General features: G+C 42.0%; 1 protein-coding gene across 10 annotated transcripts in view; it reads right to left on the bottom strand.

Annotated features, from left to right (window-relative positions):
* The window catches only part of TXNRD1 (thioredoxin reductase 1), a 37681-nt gene extending 23354 nt beyond the window's left edge, over window positions 1-14327 (bottom strand). For 3 of the 10 annotated variants that reach the window (XM_030479141.1, XM_030479143.1, XM_030479142.1), the window contains exons 1-2: window positions 3286-3395; window positions 964-1086 (exon numbers count right to left, since the gene is read on the bottom strand). In XM_030479141.1, coding sequence (XP_030335001.1) covers window positions 964-1050 — 87 coding nt within the window. In that variant the 5' untranslated portion in view covers window positions 1051-1086; window positions 3286-3395. Of the gene's footprint in view, window positions 1-963; window positions 1087-2866; window positions 3001-3077; window positions 3200-3275; window positions 3526-4887; window positions 5075-14235 lie in introns of those variants that run through there. The other 7 variants (XM_030479144.1, XM_030479145.1, XM_030479147.1 and 4 more) reach the window with 7 other exon arrangements.
* Window positions 14328-14779: the final 452 nt, after the last annotated feature.

The following is a 14779-nucleotide window of genomic DNA, read 5'->3' as shown; positions in this document are numbered from 1 at the left end:
AGAATTTCTTCTAAGGGACCAAAGTTTGGTGTGAATTCAATTCTATGCTGAAATATTCTCCTCATTTTCTTTCACTCTTCAATTTACCTCCTTCAACTCCTAAGAACAAAAGAAATGCCTCCTATCTGGAGGAATAATCCAGCTCCAGGTCTTGAGCAACAAAACAGCATTATTTCTAGGAACATTCAATTCAATTCTAAATAGTTAATTCTGCCGCAGCGGGAAGAGGTGCAATGTGTCTAACTACTGTTGTAAAGGAGAGTTAGTGACTTGCATTAAATTTCAGCAAGTTTCAAATATCTGGGATAATGACAACCCTAAGAGCTGGTATATTCTGCACCACTGTGGATTCTCGTAATTAATTCTAGATACGCTTCTAAAAGCAATACCCTAACCAAGAATCATAAACTATTTGGCTACAGGCAGGAAGTACCAGACCCTAGAAATGAAGGGTGAGATCCTAACTCTGCTGAAGTACAGGCAAAATCTCCATTTATGCAACTATGTAAGCTCACAAATCACAAAATCTCCCTGATTGTCAAGAATTAAAACAACATGCACAACTATTTCTGAGAAGATACTACTTTCAGGTACAACTAGAAACCTCCCAATATTAATTTTGAATAGTTTTTAAAACTTTTTCAATTATGAGTTGAATTTTAATTCAACTACTAATAAACATTGTTGAGATACCTACCTGCTGATTTCCAACAGCATCATCTCCCATAAGTGGAGACCAAGTCTCATTCTATTAAGAAGTATACCATGACATTCTTACGTTTTCCTTCTTCAAAACAAAAGGAAACCACTATTGTACAACTGGGGCTAACCTCAAAAGAAATCCTGCTGATTATGTAGAAATGTAATGTCCCTACAGTGTTCAAGATACCCAGATCCAAGACATTGAGGATGTCAGCCACCTACTTACAAGGCAAGTATAAATCTGTATTTTCTTTCTCATACCTTGGCAGCTGCCAGACCACCAGAGCCCCCACCAATGACAATGAGATCATAGTCGTAGGAATGCGGCACTGCCGTATGCCCGTTCATTTCTCGCTGTTTCCGAGGACTGCTTTCCTTATGTGCCTGGACAGGGAAAACAAAAAGGATTAGGGAACAATGAAACACTACCCACAGAGCTCAAAAATTAGTATTTTCATCAGCAAATATTGCGATAAGGGAACATAAGTGCATCTCAATTTTCTGAGCTCTGCTTTTAATAAGCTTTTCAAAATTTCATCTTCTTAATTCATCCTTGAACGGCTCCGAACTTACTAGATACTGAACTATGAATTTTTTTGACTGTTGGAGCCCTGGGTTTCCTTGTAGAGCTTAGTTTTCCACATCAACGCAACTCCAGTGCCTCCTCATACTCTGTACTCCAGGTTGAGATACATCCCTGCTGACACACGCATTGCATCAATTTATTTTATTCTTTTCATCTGCCCTGGACTTTCCTCATTACTGTTTTTCTCCTCCTCCTGCATATATGAGGAGCAAAATGCAACAATCATATAAAACATTGTAAGAATTGGCAACTACCAACCTTACCAACTGAATGAGCAGAGCTGGATAAAGAATAAAATTTCTGAAAACTACATTTTTGTAACATGCCTGTGTTTATGAGTGCTTTGGTTTAGGATTGTAACTAACTTTGGCACCAAAGGGATCAAGTGTGATCACTACAATTTCACAAGAGATTTACTTTTTTTAAATCACATGACTACTACCACAAAAAAATGCATTTTGACAGCTATTTGCCATGAAGAACATTGCACTGTTTTCATATACTCTTTCCAAAATGAGCCTTTGTATTTAACTTGTGAAGCTTCAGTTTATCAGGACTTTGGACCTTCAAACCTTTGGAGTGGCTGACAAAATTCTCAGTGCCTCTCTAACTGCAGGACAAGATTGGAGTGAGTAAAAATCAGACTCCTCAGCTGGTGTAAATCAGTGAGTATCAACTAAAGTAATCACAACACTTTTAGGACCAAAAAGTATATTAAGAAACCCATACTTAGTCACTCCACAAATCTGCTCATTTTTATTCAACTGTTTCTATCATCTGCCTAACTAGGTAGGACCTGATTCAGTACTACTGAAATGATCATGGCAAAAAAAAGGAATGAAAATTAAACAACAAAAACCAAACAATGAAGTTTCCTTTCTCTTTTAATCTTATTTTTGTTTTGCATTAAGCAGCTCTTGGTGCTCAACCCATTCTACCGTCGTCCTCCTCTGAGGTTAGATTATTCCCTCCTTCTCTTTAAGTATAGTTGCATCTACCCTAGAGATGCTGCCAGCAAAGACAAAAATCCTCCATCCCTCTAGCAAGTTACACAGCAATGCCAGCAGAAATTCAGTCTGTGCATCTGCATGTGGAAAGTTACATTTGAATAGTAGTTCATAACCCTGAGTAGGATGTTAATAGTAGAAACAAAACCTAGAAAACACCTGTGGCTGTTGTGAAAACACCCAAAAATACCTCATCTTCCTTCCTCTTCTCCTCCTGTTCCACCACCTCAACATATAACCCTGCCACTGAATCAACTCTGCGCTCAGTTCCCCTTTTTTCTGGTTTTCCAACACAGCCACTGTCCATGCTCAAACTTCGTACTGCAGAGTAAGAGCAAAAAAGGAGCACATGTTGTATTATGATACGCAGTTTCACTTTATTCATATTTAGGGGCACAGAAATAGACAAGGTGTGCCATTCCTTTCCAACGTACACCCTCCTGTTTGCTCAGTGGCAACTGAGCAAAGGATGGTGTGAAATTTAAGGGCAGACTAAGTCCCACACAGTCATCAGACCCAACTACTAAGAACGGTATCTTTATGATGCATATAGAGAAACCACAACACCTACTCATAAAATTTGCTCCAATCACTACTTGTATCACGCTACTTCTTTTTTTCTTTTAAGAAAAATGCTTTCTGTTTTCACATGGATTAAGAAACTTCAGCTTTTATTCCCTACTGTTTGGTTCATTTTTCATTAGTTCTTCATAATCATGCTTCATGAAAACATATTAAAAGTTCAGATCAAAGTACATTAAAGCCTTCCCCTTTGAAACCACCTCCCAGAACCCCGCTCCATAGCAGCCACAAGGACAAGCTCCATGTCCAATTTACCCGGGAAAGTCGTTCATGACCACGATCCCATCCTGACCATGGATCTCTTCCGTTCTTCTCCAAAGAACTACAATTTTAAAAAGAAAGCCTACATTCTTATTATTTTTCAACATCAAAACTAAATTACAAACTTTAAAACGTACCTCCCCCTACCTTTAAACTTTTCTCATCCTCTTCTGATTGCTCCTCTTGTCTAAAACCAAATGGCTGCAAACTTTCTGCCGTTACATGGCACTGCCCTTCTTGCAGCTTCTGTGCTCTCTCTGTGAAATAAAGAGTAAAATAAGATAGTGTCTGGAGAGACCTCCCTTATGAAGGCTGTGCTCCTCGAGGGAAACTGTCTGGGGGAGTGGCCTGGCAGCTTCGTGGTTTCCTCATCAGCAGCATGCCTGTCTCGGGGGAGCATTTCCTAAGGCTACTGATGAGTCATTTGCAACGTTAGGATGACTTGCTATATTTTTCTCTTTAACAAAATCCCATACAAGAGTTGGCTGGGATTTCAGTACTTTCTGCCAATCTAACAACATGCTGGGAACAAAGCAAGGAAATAAGATTTGCTGGGGCTAATCCTGAAACTTCAGTCTTAAAGCAGAACTATTGTTTTTACCTTTTTTGCCCAGAAAGGGATTTTCTCATGCTGATCTGCTGTATTTTTTCAGTCTCATACTTTTTAAACTGAATTAAAAGGTTTTATTTTTCTCCTGCAATTAGTTCCCTGCAACCTTCTTTTAGTGCAATTTACTGATATAATTGTTTTTTCCATGCACTTCCCCCATAATTTCTGTCATATGGTATTGCTCATACTATGAAATCCTCTAAATAAATGTATTCAAAGTCTGCAAAAGATCTGTTCACCCACTGGTCATAACTGATTTTATATATGTATTGGAGAAAAGGTTAAGCATATTAGTGGAAAGGAAGAAAGTATATCTTTACACATAGAATGGTTTGGGTTGGAAAGGACCTTAAAGCTCAGCTAGTTCCAACACCTCCCACTAGACCAGGTTGCTCAAAGCCCCATCCAACCTGGCCTTGAACACTGGTGACACTTTATTTGATATGGCATGGAAAAAGAAAAAAAGAAGAAAATCTAATACTTGATTGTAATCCATTATCAGCTCTCTCTTCCTCCGCATAACTCTGAATTACATTAAGCCGAATTTCCAATAAATGGGTCAGTAATGCTTGTACTTAATCACATACATACTTTGCACTGCACAACCAGCACTAATGAGCAAACTCTGACACGTGCACATACTTAAACAGCCATACCGAATGCCTATACATTCCTTGGGCACTGAGCCCGCAAACCTGAGGAGCATTCACAGGCACACACACACACAAGCCTAAAGGCAGTCACTGAAAATTGTGCTGTAATTTCAATGTCTCCAATTTCTTCTCTGAAACTTGGTAATAAAATCCCTTTATCTTACAAAGGTACTGGGAAGGGTACTTTGCTGATGTTGGTAAAGGGGTTTAAAGATCAGAATTGTTATGCCAGTTAATATTAGTGATGAATAATAATTGGCCTATTCTAGCTTGAGGAAGGAATGCAGGAATTAATCTGTGTATATACACATGCATGTAAAAAGAGAAGAGCAAGGGCACAGGTTCTGAACACTGGTCACAATCTTCACAAAGCCGGATTTTTTTCTTCAGTATATTATCAAAGCTACAGTCCTGCATGTACCTGAAGCAACTGAAGCCTTATATTTTATTCCTCTAACAAGTCTGAACAACCTCAGGAATGTTCACCTAAAACTGTATCTTCAATGAGATAAAAATCTAGGGGTTTTTTCCAGCACAGGTATTTATATAAACATCTCTAATTATTTTCAGGTAGGTCTGTGCTAAAGGTGCCAATAATAATAGCCCCAAAACCCAAAGGCAACCTCTGGCAGAGACGTGAAAGAGTCGGTATGCAGGCTGCTGCTGCAAGGGGCCTCTCCCTTGTTGGTTCGGGCAACCTGCCACAGGCAGGATGACAAAGCAGAAAGAGCTCTGTGCGTCACGTGCTTGCTCTCCATAAAATTCCAGCCATTAACGGCAATTACAATAACCCGCACTCCCCATGAATCAATACTTTCCAGAAATCAATCAGCAGACACCTTTTTGTCGTGGAGAACCTGGGCCATGGAGCCACTCTGGATAATCCTCAGACGTAGTGGCGAGGGCTCTCTCTGCCCATAAGCATCAGTGTTACTTCAGCACATCTACAGGAATTCACAACCACTGCCCGAAGATCCAGTGAGGCTCTTACCCTGCCCTACCACGATCTCTGGTTTCTGTTCATCCCAATCTAGAAGGTGGTGGCTGTTGAGTGCTATCTCCCCTACGACCTGCAAAGTGCTCCTTGATGTAGGGGGAACCAATCTAACTAATCACTACCATCAAAAGGGTGCAAGCCTACTCTCTTCCACCACATTGGATTTTTAACTCTTACTGTCTGCGTACTTGGCACCAGCTCTTTTGACCCTTAAGTGAGCTAAATCAACTCACTAACTTAGGAGAAAACTAACCCAGGAGAAGAAAAGACGTGGACAGTTTCCCACCAGCCTAACAAGCGCGGGGAAGGATCCTCTGAGCACCACAGCTGGCACCAGACAGAAGGTATACCTATACAGAACAGCAGGGAGGAAGAGGAGGCAGCAACATTTCTCCCTCTGGTAGCAAAGCAGCTGCCAGTTTTGCTCAGCAGCTTGTTAAACCAGTAGCAAACCCCACCTAATTAGCGTTTACCTGAATCCATTTCTGAAGCAGACTACACTAAGCCCCACTGCCACTTCTTGAGCAGGGAAAAACCCAAAAAAACAAACAGTGAAACAACTATGGTATTTTTAATCCATATCCTTCCTTATTGGGAGTAAGCTTCCTCAGAAACCAAAGTCCTCGCTCGTACCGAGGCCTCTGAACTTTTGACTGTTCGTTGTGTAACTTCTGGCAGAGGAGCAAAAAGGCACAACTGGTTTCAGAAGGCCTTGACCAGGCAGGAACATGACCAGCCACAACAGCACAGAATAGCTTCATGAGGAGAACTGCTCCAGGATAAGAACCGCCTAACTCTGCAAAAGCATCCACCCAGTGATCCAACAGGCTGTCAAGACATGACGTGGGGAACCATGGAAAGCACCCACCCTTCAACTACTCGTCATGAAGGTCTGTAAGTGGCACTTCAAGGCAAAGGTCTTCAGTGATTTATCTAGATTTTCTGTGTAACACAGGACATTATCAATAAGAACAAACTTCACATTTTTGACAAAACATGTAATTAAAAAATAGCTGAGTCTACTCCAGTAGTTCAGAAGATGCCCCTAATTTTGTAATGCTAATGAACAAGCATGCATCTTGCTTTACACCCTTATCTTCAGACACCTGAGAAGTACAGGCTATTTCATATGATGATGAATGTTTACGTTATGCTCAAGTGAACTTTTTAGGTGGAGAAATTTTGAGCTCTTCCTTCTCCTACATTTGCTACTTCCTCTGTTGCATAAACTCAAACATTTGGAATTGATGGTATCAATTGGCCATTATATCATCCAGATTACAACAAGGGGGAAAAAACCAAGCCTCTAAAAAACACACCTCCAGCCTGGATCATGTACGGATCCATGCCAGAGCCTGTCTTGCAATCAACTGAACTGACAAACTTGTGAAGGAATGGAAACCTGGTGCTTTGCTTACGCACAGCTTTTGCTTTATCTGTTAAACTGTCTGTATCTCAATCCATGAGTTTTCTCAGTTTTACCCTTCTGATTCTCTCCCCCATCCCATCACGGGGGAGAAAGAGCGAGTGGCTGTGTGGTGCTTCACTGCCAGCTGAGGTTAAAACATGATATTCATTCTCAAATTCAAAACCCACCAAGCTTCAAGACTGACAAGTAAAAGAGTAAAGTGCATTTTCCTAATAAACTGGAACTTTCCTATGTTCTTGCTTCTATTTATTCGATGTGTCGCTGCAAAGTGCTTTAGTTTTTATTGTATTCTTGTTAATCCGCTCTTCATATCTAAGAGCTTGAGACTTCTTCCATTTAACTAAAGCACAGCTTGAATGGGATCAACATCAAGATATAATGTGGGATAACTTAATTTTGCCCTTAGTTGAAACAGGGTATGCAAACAGAAACTGGTGGGCTCTACTCTGGCATAGATTTCTGTTAACAGAGTCTTGGACTGTAGTCCTTGGTGTTACTCCAAAACACCCATCTCTTTCTTGAAAACGTGAATTCTTTTTTACCACAACTATTTGAGTATAAAAGGCATTTAAAAGCATTTGCGCAAGTGGCAAAACATGTAGATAGAAATTTTCTCCTGGGAACTTTTCAACCTAAGTGTTAAGTTCTTCAAGCCAGAGGAGAAAAAAACCTCATCATTGTCAGCAAATCAAATGCAGTTAACACATTGAAGAAGACAGAAAATAACAAAGTTTCACAGTGCTGTTTTCTCAAAGGACAATAAAAATCTACTGAGAACTTTTAATCTAAGCTCTACATAGCAGGGCAGGAATTACAAAACCAAGACAAGCCAAAGAAGAAACACTGACGAATGCCAGATCAAACGAAAGGCAAACTTTCAAGTGACATCTGAGGGCCTGATTCAAAGCTCTCTATACCCAACAGAAAAGCGCCCACTCAAAGGCCTTAAGTGACAAAATTCGCACCTTTCAGGCCAATTTTCTAATGAACACATGACTGTGACTCAGCAACATCCTCCAACCTGCTTTTCACTCAAGACGAGTCAGCACTGTGTTTTGAGGGCTCCAATCCACCAAGCACCCTTGCATCTAAGAATGAGAAGAGTTGCTAACATAGGGCAAGCAGCTCAAAACTGAAATACCTCATTCTCAGCTTCTACACAACCAGGCACACAAGCTCATAACCTGTTGCATTCTGATAGTCTGAAAAAAGGGGTTCTGAAATTGGCCTCAGTTCCTAGCAAAAGAAGTAATTCCTACTTCCAGACATTTGTTTTCCTTTTCCAGGTATCCATACAGCTACCACAAAAGTCCAACCATAATATGAAAAAGTATTTTACTTTACCAGTTTCAACTGGGATATCATTGTACTCCTTGGCTTGTTATGAGAAGTCCTTCTAGACATGTTTCTGCCATAATAAGTATGGAACTTGAGACCCCACTGCAACAAGACCTTCCTGGTAGTGCTATTGCCACCAAAGTCCTTAGCAGTATCAGACAATTGGTACTTGCCCTAGAAAGTCTTCAGCCATTACTCTTATGTAATTGTTTACAGTAAAGCATATAGGAAATAGCCAGGTTGCTCTAATTAATGCTAACAGGGATGCATAACATCACATGCTGAGCTCAAATATTTCTATAACATCTACAGTGCAAACTCTATTGGCTTAAACAGAACAAGATGTATAAATTAAACAAAGCTGAACTTCAGATCATCTCTTCCTCAGTAAAAAAGCAGGTTATGCTAAATTAATCAGGTATCTTTGACCTCTTCCATCTTCCACTTTATTTCATTGTGAACTAAGTTAACTAGGTTATGAAAAACTTTAAAGTTTCTCTGTCTCTGGAGCTGTAGTAAAAGCTGTAAGATCTCATATAAAGATTTATCTTTATGGAAAACAACATCTTACAATACTGATAATTTTAACACGGATTTTTCTCTATTACCTTCAAAAGTTGCTCTTGCTTTTGGATTTATCCATATTATTATAATGCTTTGTCTAACCCAAATCAAAGCAAAGGAAGCTGATTTCTGGTATGACTACCTGTAGGTGTATCATGCCCACGGTGTCTTCCATAGCGGCTCACCCTTCATTTGGGGTGACCTGAAAAAGCTGAGCATCCTGCTGTTTTTTCTTAAAATTCCTGTGGCCAACACAAACCTGTGGCTCCCACAAACTGTGATTAATACTCTCATGCTACTTCCTTTTTTTTTTCTTTCCTGGTCAGTAAATAAACAACTCTCTGACAGGAGAAGGAAGTATCAACAGCCACAATGGAACAAGTGTGGCACCTGAGGCACAGAGAGGTGAAACAGCACTTACCAGGGACGGAACAGGATCTCCCGGTGCTGGTGCCATTCATTAGTCCCCGCTGCCACTGGCCATGCCTTTATTGTCTCTACCACAACTAAAGCTATTTATTCATTCCCACACATCTCTCTGTAATCAGGGTTGCATTTGAGTCACAGAGAACATTTAAAAAAAACGGTGGAAAACAGCTCACACGCGATGATGCTTTTTGTCAAACAAGTCAGTATTAAAAAGTGAACATGGTTAAAGGAAAACAAGCTTTTTGCAAGTTATCTCCAAGAATGGGCATGAAGTTTAAGGCAGGTACTGCACCATGGAAAGTACTCAGGTATTTAGCTCAGAAGCCTATGATTTTTTTCCCACCCAAGCAGGGCTTTTTTATGGGTGGGGGAAGACCCACTTATTTTAGTCCAGAGTAATCAAAGTTCCTTGTCTCTGAAAAACAAAAAGACTTGGTCAGAACAATTTAATCCTGCTTGTAGAAGCCCAGCAAAGAATGACATAGCATTTCTACGAAGTGAGTGAAACAGGGTAGCCTAACAGGACACTGCCCTCCAAACTGTTTTGCCACCTAAGTGATACAACAAACCACTCTGATACACAAAGGTTCTGACAAAGGTCTAGCTGGAAATGGTTTTGAAAGATGGGTGGAAAACAGTAAATATGTTACACTTCTGTAAGCTAGAATTAGAGATGTGCTTGCTTTGTGTCAGGCTGTGCAAACAGTAGAGGAGTTAAGGAAGTTAAAAGCTTCCTTCCCACCATACTGGGGATGCGACACCAGGGTGCAGGCAAGGTGACCATGGCAAACAACACTTTCTTCTCTTAGCAGCTGACTCAACCAGCAAAACAGGCAAGTTTGCTAGAGTAGAAGATGAAATGAGATGGTATCTCAGTATCATTAGCAGATCCTTAAGAAAAGCTAAGGCTACACTAGGCTAAGCTACCATTATTTTCTATGGAAATAGAAGTATTTGCATGCTTTACTTCCTTCCTTCCTTTGCATTTGTATCTCTTATGCAAATAAAAGCGCTAGGTCAGACAGCATTGAAACAGCCGAAAATTACCACTCAGTTCCACAGAGTTTACCATAAATGAGTCCGACTATATAATCAACAATACAAGGCACAAAGAGTACATACGGGAAAGGCAATATGCTAAGAAAGCAACAGCTGTGAGGTTTTTGGAAGAAAAACAGAATAAAATAACAAACTGAAGATGAGGAAAAAAGAGACGGTGTCAGATATAGCTTGGCAAGTTAGAGGATGGCTCTGTGAGGAAGACCTACACTGTGACACCACATTCAAAAAAGGAAGTTTCTGACAAGTATGGATGATGAAAACACGCACAAGCACTGGAAAAGCATTTAACAGGAAATACATGAATCAAGATGCTACAGACTGGAAGGCAGCTGCATTACAACTGGCAGGTATCAAAAACCAGATATCAAAGCCAGAGGCAGCATCAAATACAAAACTTTCTCAGGAGATAGGAGTGGTAAAGTGCACTCACTTTAAACCAATGGAAAAAGAAGTTACCAATTCAGCAATCTACATAAGCCACAGTGTACGAATTTATCTGGAATTTGGTTTGTTTTCTACAAGCACAATCAAAACAATAGCAGTACACCCTACCAAAGGATGTCCAAGATGGGCTTAACTGAGGAACAACCTTCAGACAGGAACAAGCGGTGAAATTTTATCTCCAAGGAAGTCTTGAAAATAGAGAAACCATAACAATGGACTGGAAAAAAGGGGATGAGTACCATACACTGCCAGAGCCAAGCACTGTTCCTGTTCACAGAAGAAATGAAGGGGACGGCATAACTGTGAACAAGGGCAGAAGAAGAACATGGGCAACCACAATGCCACCTCCAGGAGTCAAGCCCACTCTATTGCTCTCCACAGAGAGTGCTATGACACATCTGTTATTGTTACACCTGAGCAATTCACATGTAAATTATATGGTCAAAACATTTGCAAGAAATACTGCAAAAATACAGATATTTAGGGCCTCATTAGTCAGATACATACATAAATGTCAATGCAACTTAATCACCACTGGTGTTTGTACACCAGCACAGAACTAGGACCACCAAAGTTGAACCCTCTGTTATTCTACCTTACAGTTATGCTGTTTTCAAAGGCTCTCGTATAAGCACGAAAAATGAAGAACGGTAATTTTAACAATGCTTTGTTAGTTCACTTGGTAGAATCCAACCCAAATTTAATTCCAAGACTACTATAACTTTTCAAGCCCACCAGTGAGCGTGTCTTGAGTGCCCAGTCCTGAAAGGAGCAGAACAACTTCATGCGTGAAAGTCTACCTGAACTGAAAACACAACTGCTCATAAAATTCAAGTAGTTTGAGGATCTGGGGGAAAAAAAAGCAGCACTTGAGGTGATACCAAGGTTGAGTCCCACAGAAACAAACAGTATGTTTTAAAAAGCAAAACCTGCAACCCAGGCTATCTTAATTCTGCAGTAAAACACATGCTTATCATACTGAAAACTAAAGCTGTGTGGAAATAAATTAACAAAAAAAAAAAAAATAGTCAGGAAAAGCATTATCTTCTGAGTTACTGCCAATTTTCATGCCTTTACAGCCACAAAATGTCATAAATACTGCATACGCAAAATGTAATTGTTGAAGTAAACTGAATGCTATTTGAAGATTGTAGAACATTTTTGAAAGCACAAGCTAAGGACAAGAGAATGTATTTAACAGTTATGTTATGCAAAACATATAGAAGTACTTTATCTTCATGTTTTTACTTTTTCCCGTGCTAGCCACCATTTTCCTTGCCAGTTTTGCTCATTGCCAGCTTCCTACCGTTTGCTTTTTTAAACATCCTTAAATATCACAGCAAATTAATAACTCTGAGTTTATTATTCCCATTGACAAAATGATGGAAGAGTGGGAATAGACCCAGAGAGTAATTAAGAAATTCTTACAGCTAGGAACAGACCAATTCCTTCCTCCTCCTACACACATCAGTTTAAATATGTTTTGTCCAAAAAATGTATGTAGATATTAAACAAACCCTGCTGTCTGGTATGAGTAACTATAGAAAAGGGTTAATTTGAGATTGTTCATGTTTTAGAGTCTGTTAAACAATGAGTGATTAGCTTATTTGAATTATGTTTCAGTTTTAAAGTAAATTACGTATCTCTATTTGCATTTCTGTAATTATCTGGGTTTAATCTTCTATTTAACCTCTTCCACAGTACCCACTGCTCATCTCTTGTCCTTGATGGATATTAAAAACTTTGACTTGTTCCTTTAGGAAATGGACGATGGATTACAGATAATAACCCGCTGGTATGCAACCATCCCAGAGGCACAACTGCCTAGATGCTGAAATAAAAACCTTGACGTCAGAGTTTAAACCAGATTTCCTGGAGAACTACTTTATGACGCTGCCAGAGTTGTAGAATGGGCAGCAGGGAGTTGTAATGTCTTAAATTGAAAAACCAAACATAGAGCAGAGCATATAAAAAAGAACATATTGTTTGGACTTTGGTTTAAGTCATTTAGCCTAAATGAGTCAGCTTCACAAGGCTGAAAAAGCTCGTCAAGATGCAGGCTTCAGTTCTGAGTTTGTGTCAGCAGCACATCGTTGTCTAGAGGAACCAGGTTTGGGTGTAACTCCATAGCCAGGCATACTGCTATGGAGCTCTGCCCCAGACTCTGCGCTCCCACACCTGCCTGGCTTTCAGCATCTGATTTAAAGCTAAATCGGGGATTTCTAAATCATAAGGCAGCATTAGGCAAGGGCACTGTTATGAGTTAACCCTAACTGTTCTCAGGGCTCTGCACTGCCCTGGAAGTGCAAGGACAACTGGCCTCTCTGGACAAGCATTTGAGAGCCTTCTTTTTTGCCCAGTCCTTCCTGTTAGGGTCAAGAAACATCCAGTGTTCCCAATGCCAGGCTCCTGACTCAGACTGGAGGATTTTATGTTGGTATAATTAAAAGACACTAAGCAATATGGAGCCATAACAATAAACCTATTTCATTAGTTTTAACTGTTATAAGCCTCATCTTTGTATTTGCCAACTCCTGCTGTGCTCCTGCCTCACACAAATTCTTACTGCACAGGCATCTTTATTCTTTGTTTGCAAAGTCTCTGACAATTTCCATTCTGCATAAGATGACTTAAAATATTGTATCATACCTTAGAGCTACTAAGGTGCTTTAGCTTCAATGTTTTCAAATTATTGCACGTATAAACATACCTTTAAAAACAGACCCCTTTCCCAAGGATTTGGTAGAGCTGGAAACTACTACTCCTTCAGTAGTAGATGCTCAATGAAATACTACATCCTGAGAGTGTGTTTTCATTTACACAGAACTGCTGTACACCACCAGATGTAAGCGCAGGTTGATTTTCAGGCATTCATTACTTCAAGCTCATTACTTTTTTCATTGGGTTTTATAGCGCACTGAGAGCACAGTTAATCCTATACCCAAGGAGCATCAGAGGCTGATGTTTTGACTCTGAAGAGGTGCCAAGCAGACAGCTGAAACACAAACTTCCCCACTGCTGTTGCAACGACATGCCTCGATCCTGGTAAAGAGATTGCCTTCATGGACCAGAGGGCCTTTTAGCTCCCACCTAACTCCAGATCTTCTTCCCTCCTCAGCACACGCTCGCCCCAGCCACCGTCTCCCTCCAGGCACCCGCTGCACACCCCGGCAGAGCCCATACCCTGACCCACACCACGCAGCATCTCCCCTCGTTGCTGGTCGGGAGATGACCCACACAGCCCCGCTGCCATCCGCGTCAGCCTCAAATCAAGTTAAGTGAGGAGAAAAAACACCGTCAGAGAGTTGTGTTTGGGAACAGGTAACTAACACAAGCGCTCGGAGCTGTGGTCACACCACCTTAAAGCACATGAAAAGTTGTTTTACAGCGCGGTACCTCTATACCCAGAAGACTCACGGGGCAGACCCGGCTGCGCCCCGCGCCGACTTCACGAGTGTTTTTACCGGGAAACCGAAGTCATTTTCTTCGGCCGGCCTCCCGCACGCGGAGCCCACCGCCCCGTTGCCAAGCACCACTGTCCGCCGGCAGCCATCCGTCCGCTGCCGCCTACCTGCCGGTCCCCGCCGCGCCGTGCCGGGGCCGGGCGCCTGCTGCACGGCTTCGCTCTTCCGCAGGGCGCTACCCATGCCGCGCTCCGCCGCACCGCGCCCGCGCAGCCACACCCTCCCCGGCGGCGCCCCCTCGCGGCCGAGGCCGGCCCTACCGCCGCCCCCGGCCGGGCTCCGTCGCGATGGCAACAGACGCGGGAGCGAGCCCAGCGCCGGAGCCGGCGCGACCCCTCGCGGCTGCCGGCGGCGCGCTGGGGCCGGCGCGGGGCCCCGGCGGGACCGCAGGAGCGGAGCGGGAGAGTTCCGCCCTTGAGTTCTCCCGTCGCCTTTCGTGGCTGTGCCGTGAGGCGGGCAGGGAGGGCGGTGGCGGCGGCACGGGCGCTGCGGAGGGAGGCTGCCGGCGCGGAAACGCCGCCTGAAGGGAGCGTTTTCTGCTGCGGGCACGGGGCGAGGGGCTGATCCTCGCCGAGCAGACCTGCCTGCTTCAGGGATGCTGGGGTTAAAGGAGCATCCGGGAGGTGGTTTAGACATACTTATTTATCACAA

The sequence above is a fragment of the Strigops habroptila genome, chromosome 3, assembly GCF_004027225.2.
Source record: "Strigops habroptila isolate Jane chromosome 3, bStrHab1.2.pri, whole genome shotgun sequence".
NCBI lineage: Eukaryota > Metazoa > Chordata > Aves > Psittaciformes > Psittacidae > Strigops > Strigops habroptila.
The sequence above is the reverse complement of the archived record's forward strand: the minus strand, read 5'-3'. Positions and strand labels throughout refer to the sequence as shown.